At 37.0% G+C, this 18669-nt stretch overlaps 1 protein-coding gene and 1 long non-coding RNA gene across 3 annotated transcripts; both read left to right on the top strand.

The window, feature by feature from the left end:
• Positions 1-11255: 11255 nt before the first annotated feature.
• Positions 11256-13220, top strand: LOC132628343 (putative disease resistance protein At3g14460). Its single transcript, XM_060344128.1, has one exon. It carries the CDS (start codon positions 11256-11258, stop codon positions 13218-13220), a length of 1965 nt encoding a protein of 654 aa, XP_060200111.1.
• A 1162-nt stretch (positions 13221-14382) lies between these two features.
• Positions 14383-18253, top strand: LOC132626165 (uncharacterized). 2 transcript variants are annotated; one of them, XR_009577172.1, is made up of 7 exons: positions 14383-14591; positions 15178-15245; positions 15518-15587; positions 16026-16067; positions 16934-17014; positions 17355-17494; positions 17614-18253. It is a non-coding gene; the product is annotated as an uncharacterized LOC132626165 (long non-coding RNA). The 2 variants fall into 2 exon arrangements; XR_009577171.1 differs by lacking the exon at positions 17355-17494 and having other exon boundaries at positions 14391-14591; positions 17614-18242.
• The last annotated feature ends 416 nt before the right edge of the window (positions 18254-18669 follow it).

Raw genomic sequence — 18669 nt, 5'->3', positions numbered from 1 at the left:
TAAAGCATCTCCAGGCTCAGCATCCCAGATAGTTGGAGTTTCAGGGCAATCATCCAGAATCACGTTGCATTCAGCTTCTACCTCGGCAATGAATAGATTCTTGAGACCTTCCACGAGGTCGTCTTCAGCAGCTTCCTCGAACGCCTTGAAAAATGACTGATTTAGGAGAGGGACAGGCTTTGGCAAGAGAATATCACCTTTTCTTTTGAGACTAGCCAATGATATTTCTTCAAGAGTGGGTTCGTATCAAAGACCAAAAGTATCCTTCTGACTGGGTAATTGAATTGGTTCCACTATTCCATCCAAGTTCACTCCGAGACCTCGACTAGGCTTAAAACCATTTTTCAACATTTCCCAAGCCACCATCATAAGCACACGTGACAATTTTACCCTTTCAGCTTGAGTAGTACACATTGTTTCCTTGATATGGAAAACAAATCCATCTAGCCTTTCTACACTTTCAATAACAGGAATTGAGTTTTCGAGATAGATCGAATTGTCGCCTTCTCCATAGATCACAATTTCCTGATGATTCCAGACAAATTTCAAATTTTGATACAGGGTAGAAGGGACTGCACCAGCCATAAGGATCCATAGCCTTCCTATCGGCAAGTTGTAACTGGCGGATATATCCATCACTTGAAATTCCACCGTGAACTCCATGGGTCCAATTTCCAATGCTAAATCGATTTCCCTTACGACACCTCTTTGAGCTCCATAAAAACCTTTAACTCTCACGTGACTATCGCGAAGTTTCCCGCTATCAATTCCTAAAGCTCGGAGAGTAATGACAGGACATATGTTAACAGCTAAACCCCCATCAATCAACACTTTAGAAATGAATTTATCCCCGGATTTGAAAATGTTCAATGCCTTGTTGTGTCCCAAACCTTCAGGTGGCAACTCATCGTCATAGAAAGAGACTTTGTGGGCTTCGAGGATTTTTCCAACCATGGCTGAAAATTTCTCGCTAGAGGTCTCAGCTGGAACACAAGCTTCATTCAGTACCTTCACTAAAGCGCTCCTATGAGTTTCGGAATTCATCAACAATGACAATAAAGAAATTTGGGTTGGTGTTTTCTTTAGTTGTTCCACAACAGAATATTCTTTAGTTGGCATCTTCCTCCAGAATTCTTCGACTTCAGCCTCGGTCACAGCCTTCTTTTGGTTGTTTTCCTTACTTGGTACTCCTCGTGCTACCTCTTCGGGGGCATAACACCGCCCAGATCTTGTTAATCCAGCAGCAACAGTTTCTACAACTAATTTTTCCTTTTCTTTGTTCTTTTCATCAGACGGATAATTCCAAGGAACTGCTTTGGTGTTGAAAGAAGGTGCCTGAACAACTAAGGTTGTGATCCTAGGTCTTGGAGTAAGCACTTCCACTTCAATTGCTGCCCTTATTTGGACTGTGATTACGGGAGCAATAAAACTGATGATTTAACCTTTTCCTCTTTTTTGACCGATAGAATAGTCTCTTCCAAGTTACAATCTTCATCAATGGTAATCATGTTCACATTTGCATCACTATAATAAGGCTGAGGGGCTTGGGCATATTGGTTGTAACATGAAGGCTGGGATGAAGGGTATTGGTAGGTTAACATCTGGTTTAGTCTACGTTCCTGGATGGTCATGACCGCGGACACTCCGTCCCTCTTCTTCGTAGCTGCTCCCAAATTGAATATGATTGAATTGCCTTATTTGTTGCTTGCAAGGCTGCCAAATTTGTGATTATTCCCGTCTTGATACCTTCTTCTATGAAATCTCCAATCCTAATAACTTCAGAAAACTTTTGCCCAATGACACTTATCAGTCTTTCATAGTATGTTGCATCTTTTAGAGATTGAACAAAGAGCGTCGTCATCTCACTTTCCACCATTGGGGGCTGGACTTTCGCGGCTTCTTCTCTCCAACGCATAGCATATTCTCTGAAAGTTTCTGTTGACTTTCTTTCCAACTTCTTCAAATGGAATCTGTCTGGGACAGTCTCAGTGTTAAACCTGAACCTATCCATGAATTTTTGCGCCATCTCTCCCCAACTATGCCATTTCTGCGGATCTTGTCATGTGTACCAATCAAGTGCTTCTCTTGTCAAGCTCCTTATAAACAGTTTCATCATAATGGCTTGATCATTCCCTACTCCTACAAGCTTATCACAGTACGATCTCAAGTGAGCCCGAGGATTTCCTTTTCCATCAAATATATCAAATTTTGGCACCTTATATCCGGCAGGCAACTCAATATCGGGATGAATACACAGATCCTCGTATTCAGTCCTTCACATCCCTTGTGGGTTTGGATGCTTCTAAATGCTTCCTTCAGACTACGAATCTCCTTTGCAACATCCTTGTTTGCTTTCGCCCTAGCTTCCCTTTCCATCTCCTCATAAGGATCAGCCTCTGGATGTTGCACGGCCTGTAATTGGGTAGTGAAGGGTTGAGCTTCCGCTACTTATACCGGTGGCACATACTACGTGTTATGGTTAGCGGTGTGTGCCAACGGTATGTGTTGGGTTGCTTGGTAGCTTTGGGTAAGTGGGGTAGTTTGGATAACTGAAGGCTGAGGAATATATGGAGTGGTGAAAGGTAACGGATTGGCTTGTTGAAAGTTAACTTGTTGTGGATTGGCTTGTTGCGGGTTATTTTGTTGCGGGATGGCTTGTTGTGATTTAGTCGGTTGTGGGATGGCTTGTTGTGGATTAGATTGTTATGAAATGGTTTGTTGTAGGTTAGTTTGTTGTGGGATGGGGGGCGAATTAGTAGTGCTTGGATTGATTGTGTGAAGTGGAGGGTTTGAGGGAAAGGGCTGAGGGGCGGGCGAGTCAACAGGAGAAAATGATGGTGGGATTATTACACTTGTTCTCTGTTCATGATAAGGAGTGTTGAGGGTAATAGATAGGTTGGTGAGATTTCGCAGTCGCTCAATTTCACTTTGCATGTTGGCCATTTGTTGCATCAATTGCGCGATGAGTTCATCAGCATTCCTTCCCTCCGAAGCCTCAGGTTCGTCTCTCGGAACGGTGATAAGTCCCAAGCCAGTCTGTTCAGATGCACCTGAATCATTCATATTGTTAGATGCTCGTGCCTTTGATCTTGTGAAGTATGGATGATCCGGCAGTTCGCAGTCAACACGAATCAACCTTTGGGGAAATAATCAAAATAAAAGAAAACCTTCAAAAATGAAGAAAACTACGTTAGTATAGTGTGAATGATTGCTGCTTTAAATAAAATAATGTGAACATTTGACAAATAATGTTGAAAGAAACATATATTACATAGCAAACAAATCACATAGTAAAAGAGAAATCTAGCAATCATAGCGCGACCTATTATGCACGGGACCTCTTTTGTGCCAGAGGTAGGCCTAACACCAAATATTCGAGATTATAATAGAGTGATCCAAGCCATTTAATTGAGACACTTGAGTTTGGAAATAAAAGGCCAAGTTTCATTGAAATAACAAAAGCGAGTACATTGATGAGACAATAAACCAAAATACATAAAAGATGACATAATGTAGAACAATCCTAAGACTTGGCCTAGATCCTTCGCACTTGATCACGTTGGCGGCGGAAATGAAGATGATGCTCCGTCATTGCTAGGCCCTGCTCCCGCATTTCCCATATCCTAACTTGCCTGGAACGCCACTGATCATCTTAATCTCGAGAATTTGGGGGACGAAATCCATCCTACAAAAAAAAAGAAAAAGAAATGATTCCCAAACTCGACATGTCATGGTTAGGCTTGGATCTTTCTGTCATTATCACGTTACACATAATATGCTTGTTGGTCGTTGGGTTATGAAACTCGTCGACAATTTGGTGGGTTTCCTAATTGTGGAGTCGATACCAAGTACCGACCCACCTACGGTTTATGCATGCATGACTTAAATAGAATTGGTGGCATAGCTCTATCTTAAGTTTTCTAAGATTTAGCTTACTAGACACAAGGTTCCCGAGCGGACTACTCGAGTGAGAAGACTACGCGGTCACCGAAAATTCGGACACCCCGCACATATGCCAACTCTCCTAAATTTTGGGATTTTTGAAAAAAATTTGCGGGTGCGCAAAACACACCTCGCGTGTACGTGTGATAGTGTGAGTTTCCAGAAGTGGAGAAAATATGAACGGAATGACAGTTAAAGAAAGCGGTAACACATAATTAAAAAAATTCACATAAAAGAAATAGTTAAAGCAAATAACAAAAATATCACATAACATTTAAAAAAAATGACAGAAGAGGAACAACTGAAGCACAATAACTTAATTAACCTAAGTTTGCTATGGTTAAGAGCCTAAATATCCCCAGTGGAGTCGCCAAGCTGTTATACCCCATTTTAACCGGGTCAAAAGCGGAGTACAACATATTGGTGATTCCTAATTATTTAACTTAAGGAGTCGCCACCTAATTATTTTAACGGTGAATTAGGACACCTATTTTGCCTAAGTAAATGCCTAAAATAAACTCTAATTTTAAAGGTTTTACTAACCTAATAAATTCTAGGTAAGGGTTCTAAATATCCTAATGGGAAGGTCTTAGGCATCCATTAGAATCCGTTAATTACGGTTACCGATCAAACTTAGGTTAATTATTTCTAAGGTCCAAAATTTAAGAAAAAAACTTTGGATACTTTATAAATATTTGAGGAAAATAAATTATACCAATTAACAATTTTGAAAAAATCATTACAAGATTAATATAAGCAAAATTTAAAGTTCTGTGGCGGTTAAAAATGTGAAGAAATCGTTAGAATTCCGAGGGGGTTTTGATGACGGCTAAATAGAAAAAAAAAATGATCCGAGCCTTCATTATTTAAAATATTATGAAATTAACATAATTTGTTTGAAATGAAGTTGTTGTCTTAAAACATGAACTTTTAGCAGTAAAATAAGATTTAAGAAAATATACAAGTCTAAGTAGTGCACTTAATCTAGTAAGCAAAAACAGTTGCTTCCGATTTTAGCAAATGGCTAAGTTAGTAATTATCCCAATAAACTATTCTCTAATTTAGGAGTCATTTTGGGGATAGGTTTTGCATTCTATATGGTAAAATAAACATTTGATGTTTAGAGGGGTAATCCTAATGATAAAACTATTACCTATAAACCATAAGTTCCACGCCTAATTTAAACCAAGGATATGTCTCAAACACATGTAAATTAGCAATCATAAAAGCAAGATGAAGCAAACTGAATGTGAAGGAAAAGGGAAAAGGGAAAAGAGGAAAAAAAAAAGATGTTATAGGCGGCCTCAAGCGATTTCGCTTTCTTTCTCGCTGGCTAATGTAGTTAAAGAATATGAGGTGTATCGACTCCATGCACGGGTATAGCAATAACGCCGAGTCTCATTTTGAGACTTTTTTGATGAGTGAGTCCCGAATTAAGACTCCATTTACTCCGATGTGTACATGTAAAAAAAAAGGAGATAAAGATTAGTGACAAGGGAATTTACACGAGGATATCATGGTCTTAAACGCATACTTAAGATGAATTTAACATAACCGCATATATACTAATTTATCCTTAGTTAATTCACGTGACACAAAAAGCCCAATCCGGATTATAAATGCAAAAAAAAAAAAACTTAAACATCAAGGGGCAGCAGGCCCAAATTCAGATCAGACGACCAAAAAAGAGGAAAAAGGCCCAATAACAAAGGTAAGCCCAACTATCCGCTTAGGTTCGATTGATAACAGGTACTAACATATTACATAAATGATATATCTATCTTATACTAAGTATACCTATTTCCTATAAACTTATGAGTGTACAGAATGCGTATACCCTGTATATTTAGCTATATCATTGGGCAGTCTTTAGAGAACATCAAACAGTAAAGGGCGGAAACAACTAAATGAATCATGCTAAGAGGGAATTAACACTTGGAAACCACATATAAACGGTACCAAAAGCAAGGCATACAAGACAAGTATACACAATATACTAGTACATACCTAGATCAGCTCATAACAGTGGTCACTCATTTTATCAAGTGATAGGTCACAGACAAAAGCACAAATCCCATAGTTTGAAACAGGGTCATAAAAAGAGACACATAGAACTTGGTCACTTTCAAGTCAAGCAAAAGCCATTTTAGTCTTAGCAAACTTATTTTTCAATCTCATAGGCTTAAGGGTTCTACTTATCATCAATAGAACACTATGAAGACAGTATTGAACTCAAACAACACACCACAAAGAAAATAATCATACTGTATCTAGATAGCGATCATAAGTGATTTTAAACTCAAACACTTGAACAAATATATAGGCATGCTTCAAATATCACATCAGTCTAACATGCTACTCTGATTTGAAAAGGGAGTTAAGTGTGCTAATTATACTGTCACAGAGAAATTTAGGAATCTACTTATCATATATTTAGATCATAGGTAGTTGACCAACATGAGTGAAGATTTAGCATAATCAAACAGCAAGATAATCAGCCACAGGGGACTTAACTATATCAACATGCTTAGCAGGCTTTTAGATCAAACATTGCACTTGACAAACATTCTAACGATGAACCGCATGGATTCAAGTTTCAGATGATATACAAAGGCTATATAATGTACAAAGTCACAATAAATAGGCATAGCTTTTTCCCACAACTGGATGAGATATGAACCAAACAACAAGGATATCAAACAAGGTTTAAGCAACTTAGAACATAGTTAAGCTTAGCAGGATAAGCAACAAGATCAAACTTAACCAAACTAACACAACATGCTTAGTTAAAGCATATTAGGCTAAACTAATCTATCAGGCATATTTAACTAAAAATTAAATTGAACTAAGACTGATATACAAACATGTTTCACTAAATTAAACTACTAAACATACTTATTGAAACAAATTAAACCAACTTAAAACAGGAACATGCTTAACCACATAGGCTAACTAAATTAACACATAACATGCTTAACTAAGCTAAAATTAATATCAACACATAGGCACAGATAATTTAAACTAGAAAAAAAAATGCAAGAAAAATAAAAGGGACAGGGAATTACGGACCTTTTTCGGGTGCAGCGAAGTGGGGCTTTGAATCTCCGATCTACGCTCGTGTCACGACCCAACCCCGTGGGCCGTGACTAGTGCCCGAGCTGGACACCCGTACACACTCACTTACCAAAATCGTCATACAAATGGCTTATCCAGATACGAAGGTCAGACGTTGTCTCAAGCAGTCACATATAAACAAATGTATCACACAGAAGCTGGCAAGGCGGTCGTAAAACACATCGCCCCAAAAATATATATATGGATATACATACAAGCCGATAAGGCTGTCACAGCAAATGGAACCGCTTAAGACATAAATCACACAGACATAACTGAACAGTAACTATTCACAACCCACATGTATGTCTACAGGCCTTTAAGAGTGACAACAGAACCATATGACGGGACAGGGCCCCGCCGTACCCCTGAATATACACACATATATACAACGGAAGAGTCTATACCAGAATGTAGGCTCCGGAACAAGAGGAGCAGTCCAAAATAGCAGAATAAGTGTACTAAGCTGACGGGTCACCAGAACGAGCGTCTGTACCTGCGGGCATGAAACGCAGCCCCCGAAAGAAGGGGGTCAGTACGAAATAGGTACTGAGTATATAAAGCGTGAAATACAATGATCAGGATCATAACTGAAATAAGAAGTATGGAAAACGAGTACAAGAATCAATATACCAAAATACTTATTTTTGAAACACAAATAATGCATATCAAAATCATGTATAGGGATCGGGAACGTGGTCGCCACCCCGTCACTGGCGCCACAGCACATCATACTCCAGAAGATTTCATATCCCCGTAACATCTCCGTAACACATCATAGCAACATAACACATCATAACACCATAACATACATAAACGGTACCCGACCCGCTAGTGGGGGACTCGGGGAACCGTAACACATCATACTGCCGAATATAACATAGTGCGCACGATGACAAAACCGGCCCGGGACTCGGCGAAAGATATAATAATAGTATGCACGAGCAGAGTAGTGAGAAACTATATGCACATAAATCAATTTTTAAGACTCGATGGACCAGTACACTTACCGACACCTGAAGGATCATAAACACGTTTTGCGTCAATCCGATTTAGTATAAGAAAGTTATGGGCATTTTACTATAGGAACCTTTACGAACGATTCAAAGCAATCCGAGACCGCCTACGAAAGTTACAGACATTATTCGCTTTAGAACTCTCTAAGAACGTATCGGAGCGATCCGAGCTCGTCTATGAAAGTTAGAGACATTATTCGACATAAGATCTTTAAGAACAAAAATTCTGTATACGCGTTCATTATCCAATTATGCAAAAGACCTAAGGACCATAGTTCGACTATATTAGGAGTGCAACATCAAGAAGTGAATAAGAATCGTCGACATGCTCGGATCTTATGGAAGGAGTTACCCCGAGGTTTGTATCACATCTTATTCACATCTAAGGCATGCCAAAAGAAAGAAAGGGTAAGCTTTACATACCTTGTCCACTTCCTAAGCTAATCCCAACTCAAGTCTCGGGCTCTCCAAGATCTACAATAACGTCATTAAATACCAAACGTTAGCTACAAGTACTTAGGAATTCAATCCTAAGCTAGCACTTGTCTACAGAAATTTGGGCAGCATATCCCCTGTAAATTCAACAACCCCGAGAATTCAACTCGGCCAAATCATCAACAACAATACCAACAACCATATTAACAACATCAACAATTAATCCAAAACACATTCTAACATTAGCAACTCCCTTTTACATAATTCGACGACATTCCATTTACATTCACCTCAACTACATACAATCAAGCTAACACCAATGCTCGCACACTCAATTACTAATCCGAAACCATTCAAACAAAACTCAAGAACACTTCAAACAATCCGCACAATATTCAAAATAATCTAACCAATATGCCACTCCACCCAAAACCTCCAAAATGCAACAATAGCAATAACAACACATTTCCTTCTTTCAAATTCATGAACTACACCAATAATTCACACACTAACAACATTATTTTCCATAAATACAAGAAGTGGTATTAATGTCGCATTAGCTTCTAAAACAACTCTCAGACAATTACAACTTCAACTAGAATTATTGAACTTTCATTTTCATCATAGAATCCATAACAACAACAACCAAAGTACTAAGTAAAAATTGGTTCATCACTCCTACACAACACAACACATACACAGCCAACACCAACACATAGGGTTTCATGAATTTCATTCATTTCTACATACTACAACATGCACAAACCACCCATAACATATGAGAAAGGAGATTAAACCTTACCTTTCTTCACTACACTTCTCAACTTGGCTAGGATGGTAAAGTGCACAAATAAGTGTTTTGCTTGCTCCAACAACTACTCCACTTTAAAGAGGACCTTCCAATTGGTTGAATTGCTAGAAGAAAATATTTTTTGTGATCAAGATTTGAGGGCTTCAATTTTGGCTACCATGGCCGAATAGCTCTTCTTCTTTTTCTCCAAGGTTCTTGAATTTTCTAAGTGATGAAGATGAAGAATATGATAAACTTATCATCTTTTATCTTAATTATATTATGCATCCATGTGGGCCAAGGCCCACACCACACTACACGGCCACTTGGCCCTTTTTTTTTCAAGAATTATTAACTTCCCATAATTCACTTTTAACCCCAAATTTTCCTTAATATTTCCATGAGCCACCTTGTGAATTTCCCTTTTTACCCCTAACCTTTCTTAATATTTCCACATCAAAAATTTTCATAAACAACTTGTGTGTTAAACAAGATCAAAATTATAGCCTTGCCCTTAACTTATCGCGGTTATCTTGAAATATCTGAATGTACAAAATACGGGATATAATAGCTCGAACACGAACGACGCTCAGATCTTTTCGAGTGCAACCCTTGTCGAGAATGGAATTGAGAATCCCTTCCAAGACCCTCGATACACTCAACCACAACGAAAAAAAGAAGAGAATTTAAAACTAAAAGAAACCAAATTAGACTCGGTGGAAATTCTACTTAAAGTTGAATCCCTAATTAAACAGGACTAAGCTAAAAACTCTCAATTAAGAATTTCAGTATCCCGAAAAGATATCTCAACACTGGGGATGGAGTTCTTTATATAGAACCCGAAAACCCTAGATTTCATCCCCGTTTTAGTGTGAGGCGAGTAGAAATTGAGGGGGAAATCCCTCCAATGTTGAACAGCCAATCACAAACAAGTATTCAAACTAGCAAATGGACAAAACCCATTAAGGAGTTTCAGATGAAAAGCAAAAAAGAGGGAAAAATCACCTCTTCAACGGTTGAAACCTGACGGAGGAAGGAACGAGGCATTAATTTCCCTTCCCCCAAACAACCACGCACGGTCTGTAGGAGCGAAAGGCTCCTGCAATTTTGCCATTTTCGTTGAAGAGAGAGAGAAGGAGAAGAGGCACGGTTGAAGGGGATAATGCAACCCTAGCTGATTTTGAGCTTAACGGGTCGGGTTAGTTTAAAAGGGTAGTGGGCTGGATATTGGGCCTATTTTAAAGAAATGTTCAGATGGGCCATTTATTTGGCCGAATGGGCTACTCATTTTGGGCCATTATTGACCAAATTAGGATCATATTTTATATGAATTGGGCTAGTATGAAGTCTATTTAATATGCTTTCTTCCCTTATATTTATTTGGGCTCCTAAATTAAGATGAAATACCCTCTTAGTTAATTATAAATTAACGCGTGCTAAAATGTTTAAAATATATTTATTACAAGATATCGTAATAGTTGCGCGATAACATTTATAAAGTCCAAAAGTAAGTAGTAAAATAAATGCAATGCGTTTTTTGCATAAGACGATAAATAGAAATGTTAAAGTGATCATGACGATTATAATATTAAGTGATGGCAATATAATGAAAATAATAATAATAACAATAGTAGTAGTAGTAGTAGTGGTAATAATAATAATAATAATAATAATAATAATAATAACGGTAATAAAATGATAATAGCCAATGACTATAGTTGGATAATGAAAACAACGATATTAATAAAAGCTAAATTGTAATAAAAATATAAATAATTGTTCTTAAGTTATCAAAAATATTAGAAGCGCAAATAACTATTTCGGAAGAAAGGCGGGACAAAATTGGGTGTCAACAAGTTCGATATTTTGGATGGGACACACCAAGTGATCAAATAGATAAGGTAAAGGAGCCAAGGCATTTGTGCACATTGTTCTGGAGAAGCGATATATCTAAAGATATGCTATTGAGCTTTAAGTTCTTGAGAGTTTTAAATTTGTCCGAGTCCAGCATCGAGGAGTTGTCTGCCGCAGTCGCCAAGCTAATATACTTGAGATATATCGATCTCTCCAACACTACGATCAAAACCTTGCCCAACTCCATTTGCAAGCTCTACAATTTGCAAACGTTTAGAGTCAGTAACTGCTTTTCACTCAAGGATCTTCTAGAAGAGATGGCAAATATGATAAGTTTGAGACACCTATATTACAACTCTACGTATTGTCCGAGTTGGGGAAAATGGTTTATTAGTAATGAGCACTTTCAGATGCCACTTAAGATGGGACAATTGACTTGTCTTCAAACCCTACAGTTTTTCAAGGCCGGTTTAGAGGAAGGTCGTCAAATAAAAGAATTAGGTCCTTTGATGAACCTTAGAGGCGAATTAACGATCAATAGCCTGCAATTGGTCCATAGTAGAGAAGGAGCTGTAAGAGCATGTCTACAGGATAAACCAAATATCTTCAAGCTGGCATATTTATGGTCCCATGATGAATCAGAAGACTGTGAGATCAATGACGAGTATGTTTTGGATGGTCTTCAACCGCATCCTAACTTGAAAACCTTAGAGGTGGAGGACTATTTGGGAACTAGATTTCCTTCATGGTTCAGTGAAGAATTGCTACCAAATTTGGTCAAGCTGAAATTAAGTGGATGCAAAACGTGCAAGGAAATTCCTTCACTTGGTCAACTGAAATTCCTACGGCATCTTGAACTGAGAGGATTCCATGAGGTGGAATGTGTTGGACCTAAATTTTATGGCGTTGAGGTTAACAATATTGGATCAAGCAGCAATTACGCCAACATCCAAGTGTTCCCATTACTCAAAGAACTAGTATTGGAGGATATGCCTAGTCTTACTGAGTGGAAGGGAGTGGAATTGTTACCAACAGGAACTGGTGGTAGAGACGGATTTGGAGTGAGAATATTTCCTATGCTTGAGAAATTGATCATTAGTAACTGTCCACTGTTAAAAAGTACTCCGAATCAATTTGAAGTCCTATGTGAATTAGAGATTGAAGGAGTTGACAGTGAAATGCCATTGTTGAACTTGTGCAGTAACTTGACATCTCTCGTAACGCTTATTGTTGAGGATGTGAAAGAGCTCACTTGTCTTCCAGATGAGATGCTGCGCAACAATTTTTCTCTTGAACATCTTTCGTTCTCAAATTGTAGAGAGTTTCGTGCATTGCCACAAAGCTTGTACAATCTCCGTTCTCTTAAGAGCTTAGAGATTAACAGCTGCACCAATTTCAGTTCCATTCTTGTTCCCAGTGGAGAGAATCATTTGACTTCCCTTCAAAGTCTTGAGTTGTCCAATTGTGATGGACTGACCAGTTTACCAAGGGGACTGCTAGAGCATTGTTGGTCTCTGGAATCTTTGGTGGTCTGGTGCTATAACAACTTAGTTTCCTTCCCTTTACATTTTGGGGAAATACCTTCACTTTCATATATGAATATATCAAAATGCCCCCAAATGAATAGTGTACCCACAGGGGGCTTTCGCCGTCTCACTGGGTTACGGGAATTGCATATTGGCCCTTTCTCAGAGTTGGTGGATTTTGAGGCAATCCAATTGACATTTAATGGCATTCAACAGCTATCCCTTCTTACATTGTCGGTGTACGGACGTGCGAACTTGGATTCTTCTCTGCCCCATCAGCTTATGCAACTCTCTGCCCTAACAGAGATCAATATAAGTGATTTCGGAATCGAGGCTCTTTCTCATAGTCTTGGCAATCTTACTTCTCTTGAAAGATTAATGCTATGGGGGTGCAAACGGCTACAACATGTGGACTTCTTAGATGCTATGCCCAAATTACGGCGTCTGGAGATCAATGATTGTCCATTGTTAGAAGCTCTGTCGGATGGGCTCGTGAACCTTGTTTCTTTGGAAGTGTTATATTATTGTGGTATAATATCTTGATATTATTTGATATTATTTGGTAGCATATTTGTAGGGAGATAATTATCATATATTAGTTAGTTTTCTTGTTTCACTAATTACCATATATTGGTTAGTTTCCTTGTTTCACTAGGATCTTAGTTTCCTTGTTTCACTAGGGTTCAAGATTGTATCCTATATATATTCTCTCTTGGTGAATGAATGGAACAAGTCAAGATTGTATAGTTTCTATATGGTATCAGAGCCACACGGTTTTTCTTCTCTTCATCGTAAATTTCCATGGTCGGTGACGCCGTACCTCCTCCACCATCACCCAAAATTGAGTCTAATTCTCCTTATTTTCTCGGTCCTCAAGACCGACCCGGGGACTATATCACGCCTACTCATTTCAAGGGCGACAATTTTGATGAATGGGCAGCCGACATACAAACGGCGTTGGAGGCACGACGTAAATTTGAGTTGTTGGACGACACTATCACTGAACCGCAGCCTCCTTGTACAAAGTCCGATTGGACTGCAATTAACGCAATGTTAATCTCTTGGATCACAAATACCATTGATGCTGATGTCAAATCTTCCTTGTCAAAATTTAGGGAGGTCAAACCCTTTTGGGATCACCTTAAAAGGAGGTTCGCGCAGACTAATGGACCACGAGTTCAACAACTTCAGTCTTCCCTGGCTAAATGTGAACAGACCAAAACCATGTCAGTGTCCGTATATTATGGAAAATTACATGCTCTATGGCAAGAATTGGATCATCATGAGCCCCTAATTTCTTGTACTTGTTGCTCCGTCACACGTTTCAACATCTTCACAATTGGCAGATATTTTTACCAAAGCTCTCAGCAAAACTCAGTTTGACTTCTTGCTTTCCAAGTTAGGCATTTTTTATTCCCATGCTCCAACTTGAGAGGGGGGTATTGCGGTATAATATCTTGATATTATTTGGTAGCATATTTGTAGGGAGATAATTACCATTTATTAGTTAGTTTTCTTGTTTCACTAATTACCATATATTGGTTAGTTTCCTTGTTTCACTAATTACCATATATTGGTTAGTTTCCTTGTTTCACTAGGATCTTAGTTTCCTTGTTTCACTAGGGTTCAAGATTGTATGCTATATACATTCTCTCTTGGTGAATGAATGGAACAAGTCAAGATTGTATAGTTTCTACATATATATATATATATATATACGGAACTGCGAAAAATTACAGCATCTTCCATCCAGAGATGCCATGCGACGCCTCACCAAATTACGGTACCTGGATATTAGAGGCTGCCCAGAGTTAGATGAAAGTTGCAGCAATCGGAGTGGCCCAAGCTCCCAGTGGTCAAAGATTTCCCATATTCCAGAAATTAAAGTCGGTTGGAGGAGAATTCAGAACTTAAGTAAGGCTCTGTTTCTCTTTCAATTTTTGAGTCTATTTTTTAATTATATGATTTTCCACGAGTTTCAAAAGAAGTTTTATATTAATTTAATCCTTTTTCATGCGATTATTTTGACATAAAAATGCAAAATTATCAGTGAATTGCATCTATGCTTTCAGCATTTTGCTGTCCCACTTGAAACGATTTGTTATTCTTTTAATTCTTCATCAAGTAAGTGATATCTATATTCCTTTTAAGATTGGTTTAACCATGAGATTTATGGTTTTTTTCGGGTGAATTGATTAAATGATCCCTTGCAAAATATAACAGATCACCTATATATTATTTCAGAAATGCCCATGTATATGAGAGAATTGAGTATTTGACACTTTACAAACTTTTTTTTAGTTTTATGATCTTTTTGCAAGAAGTTTTCATTTTTTATACATAAGAGATCTGGAAAAAAAATACATAAGTGATCTGAAAAAGATATTTTATTCTATTCAAATTGTAAAAGGCCAATAAATCTTATTTTCTTCATTGATATAGAGGGTCATATACTCTTTTTGTAATGACTTTCCTCATTTTTTTTCTCATGGGTTACTAGATCGAAGGCCACGCTAGAACGTTGCTGCGGTATATCAAGTCAAAATCTGTTGGCGGCAATTACGTCGGGTAACTTTTCATTTAGACTTGTTAGAGGAATGCTATAAAAAGTTTGTCAAGTTCTTTTTTAGGGAGAAATGGGTTTTTAGCCCATTTTTTTTTTTAAAGTTTTATGACCTTTTTACGAGAGGTCTTCTTTTTTACACACAAGAGATCTGAAAAAAACACATAAGAGAATCTAAAAATGTCATTTTCTTCTATTCAAATTGTTTGCGGGCAAGATATCTCATTTCCTCTTTTTTGCACCCTTTTTCTCATGACACAATTTTACTCTTTAACAGGGTTGGTTATGTTCCACAGAGAAACACCACGTTTATTTTGTTGAAGATCAGACTCTTTCATGAGAATTTGGTAAAGACTACATAATCTCTCAACATTTTACTCTTCATAACGGGTATACCAACAACTATTAAGTAATAACAATTACTGAGTACACAAAGTTGCTCATCTGCCCAAGTGAAACTATTTTTCTATATTCTTTTATGTGGTTTCTTTTGATAAAATAAACCTTTTTCTACAATTTAATGTAAACAAAAATCAATTGACTCATTTTAAAGTATTTTTGTTAAATAATGAATGTGTAATTCAACCAACATGTACCTTGTCCTTTTATGATACTTCAACTGCATATGTAAATTTATATACTGTTCTAGACATTCCTTTTGGATTTTTCACTTGAAACCTATTTTTCTTCTTTCTTTTTTGGTCTCATTCTCTTCGACCGGTGCATTACAATGACTTGAATGCATTTCCGAAGGTGGCTCTAATGTTTGGCATTTTCTTTTGCAGCTCTAATCTCTCATTTATCCGCATTCAGGCCTTGTCCATCAGGTACTGAATAACCTTTTGTCGAAACAAATAGCAAACTCTACATACAAGAAACATCAAAATAATATAGGTTGTTTAACTAATTTTAATGTTGAGATAACTCTAGTGCATTATATAACTTATGATCGAGTTTCGGCGTTTGGACCTAAGAAATTATTTGCTTATTCAAGTTACATGTGTGTGACTTCCTATAATATGATCATCCGTACTTTCTAAGAATCTTTTAGTTTTCCCTATTCTGATCATATTACATCACTCAACTATTGCTGTTAAAATTTCAGTTTGAAAGTAACCAGTTTTATTAATTGCAAGGAGATTTATAAGCAGTCCGGAAGATCCTAAGTTGTTTTCTGTCAGTTTGGTGTGTCACTCCATAGAATTCTTTTTTTCTTTTCCCAGAGCTTCAGCCAATATAATTAACTTTTTTAACTTGATGATAGGAGTGTTTATTGCATTCTCAATATTGTGTTTAAATTCCACCTAGTTTCCCCATTTCTTTTGTTGTATTAATATCTGACTCCTCCCCTCTTCCGACCTGTACAAAAGAAGAATAAACACAGTATCTATCATATCTGCTAAGGTACTTTGATGAAGATAATAAAGGGTATCCATGGGCGGTGCCATTACATTATGTCCATTACCTATGCTGGTGGGATATACCAGGTACCCAGTAGAATAATTGAGGTGCGCAAGCTCACCCAAACAGCATTGTTATAAAAATAAAAAAAGGGTAAGCAATTTTACAGAAGCCACTTACATGATACTCTTAGATGCGAGACATTCATTTTGGACTGAAATGTGACTTCTATTGATAGTAGAACCATCTCCAATTTTTGTTGATTGTCTTTAACAGTATTTATTTTACCTAGTTTACTTCCAGAGGACAGATTGGAACATTTTGCGCAATGGTACTTTTGGAGATTGTGATTGCTCAAAGCTGAAAATTCAAGGTAGGTTAGTTTTTGTCCATAGAAAGATTGTAAATGGTGGCTTTAGATTTTGTTATGCAATGATATTTCTTCCACACACACACCCCCCCCCCCCCCCCCCTTTCTCTAAATGCTGCTTTTAAATCATCCTATTTACCTTTATCTCTTTTATTGTTCTCTGTAAATTGGAAATTCTCAAGTAACAATTCCAAGTCTTGTCTGTTGTAGAAATCCGTAGAAGTTTCCTAATATACTCATAAAGTTAATTTTTATGTCTCTGCAATGCTGGTTTTCTCTTCTTTCTTTAGACAGTAGAACTTTATGAATATATGACACACTTCTCGTTACTTCCGCTTCATAGGATAATTTTTCTGTTCATTTAAGTTTTCGCAATTGAAGGACTTCAACAAAGAAAGTTACAAAAGATTGTTGTGTCTTAAGTCTTTGTTGTTCTATCTTGGCTCTCAAAATGTCCTTACGAATACATGTTCATCTTTATAGGTATCGATTTCTCCTAAATTTCTCTATTTTCTAGTGGTTTCTCGTAATGACCTTCTTCTCTTTCCTCGAAGAAGGAAATGTCTGCCAAAACTGACTTTTGACTGTTTCCTGTGTTTCAGATTCATGTTTGAAGCACGGACATGGACCTTGTCGAAATGCTAGGTTGGAAAAGATTTCTGCTAGATGCGTTTCAATGTCATGATTGGCAAGGGAAATTGCATTTCGTAAACTCATTTGAATTAGCCTGAAGCTGGATTGGAGATATTATTTCCTTGTATGTGGAAAATTCACTTTGGTAGCTTTCTCTACCATGGCTGTATGCCGTAAAGTTTCTTGGGGTTGTTACAATCTTATGCAGAGGACTAGAAAGCCATTCATCAGGACTGCGTGATGGACTACCATCGACTGGTGCAATCTTGCATTAGTCGTTGAAATTTAAGCCTGATCGTTCCAGCGTGGTGCTGAGCTTGAACAGGATCTCATGTTTTTCTTAACGGAAAACGTCCAAAAATACCTCTGAACTATTGAAAAAGGCTCATAAATACCCTCCTTCCACCTTTTGGTCTAAAAATACCCTTAAGGTTTGTTTTTGGCTCAAATATACCCCTCAAACTAACAAAGTTAAAGTTAACTCTTTTAAAAAGCCAAATGACATTTTGTGATTGGACACATATATTATTTAATTTAAAAATTAAAAAATATGAACAAAACTGATTTTTTTTTTTGCATTTTGTGAATTAATCAACGAAATATGTTTTTTTTTTGCATTTCGTGAATAAAAAAACGAAATAGGAAATTATAATTCTTTTTTGCATTTCGTGTATTGAAAAATGAAATAGGATAAAAAAATTAATTTTGTTCATATAAAAACAAAATTGGAAAATATATTTTGTCCAATTTTCCAATTTCGTTTTTATATGAACGAAAATAATTTTTTTTATCCTATTTCGTTTTTTAATACACGAAATGCAAAAAACATTATAATTTCCTATTTCGTTTTTTTATTCACGAAATGCAAAAAAAAACATATTTCGTTGATTAATTCACGAAATGCAAAAAAAAAAAAAAAAAAAAAAAACAGTTTCGTTCATATTTTTAAATTTTTTAGTTTTTAATTTTTAAGTTTCCACACAATTTTTTTTTTAAAAAAATATGTAAATTACGGAATTTTATTA

This window comes from Lycium barbarum, chromosome 2, assembly GCF_019175385.1.
Source record: "Lycium barbarum isolate Lr01 chromosome 2, ASM1917538v2, whole genome shotgun sequence".
Classification (NCBI taxonomy): Eukaryota; Viridiplantae; Streptophyta; class Magnoliopsida; order Solanales; family Solanaceae; genus Lycium; species Lycium barbarum.
This window is presented reverse-complemented; position numbering and strand designations above follow the sequence as displayed.

What these genes read in the sequence shown, in the direction of transcription:
- LOC132628343 (XM_060344128.1), top strand. Translation starts at nt 11,256, where the DNA reads ATGCTATTGAGCTTTAAGTTCTTGAGAGTTTTAAATTTGTCCGAGTCC.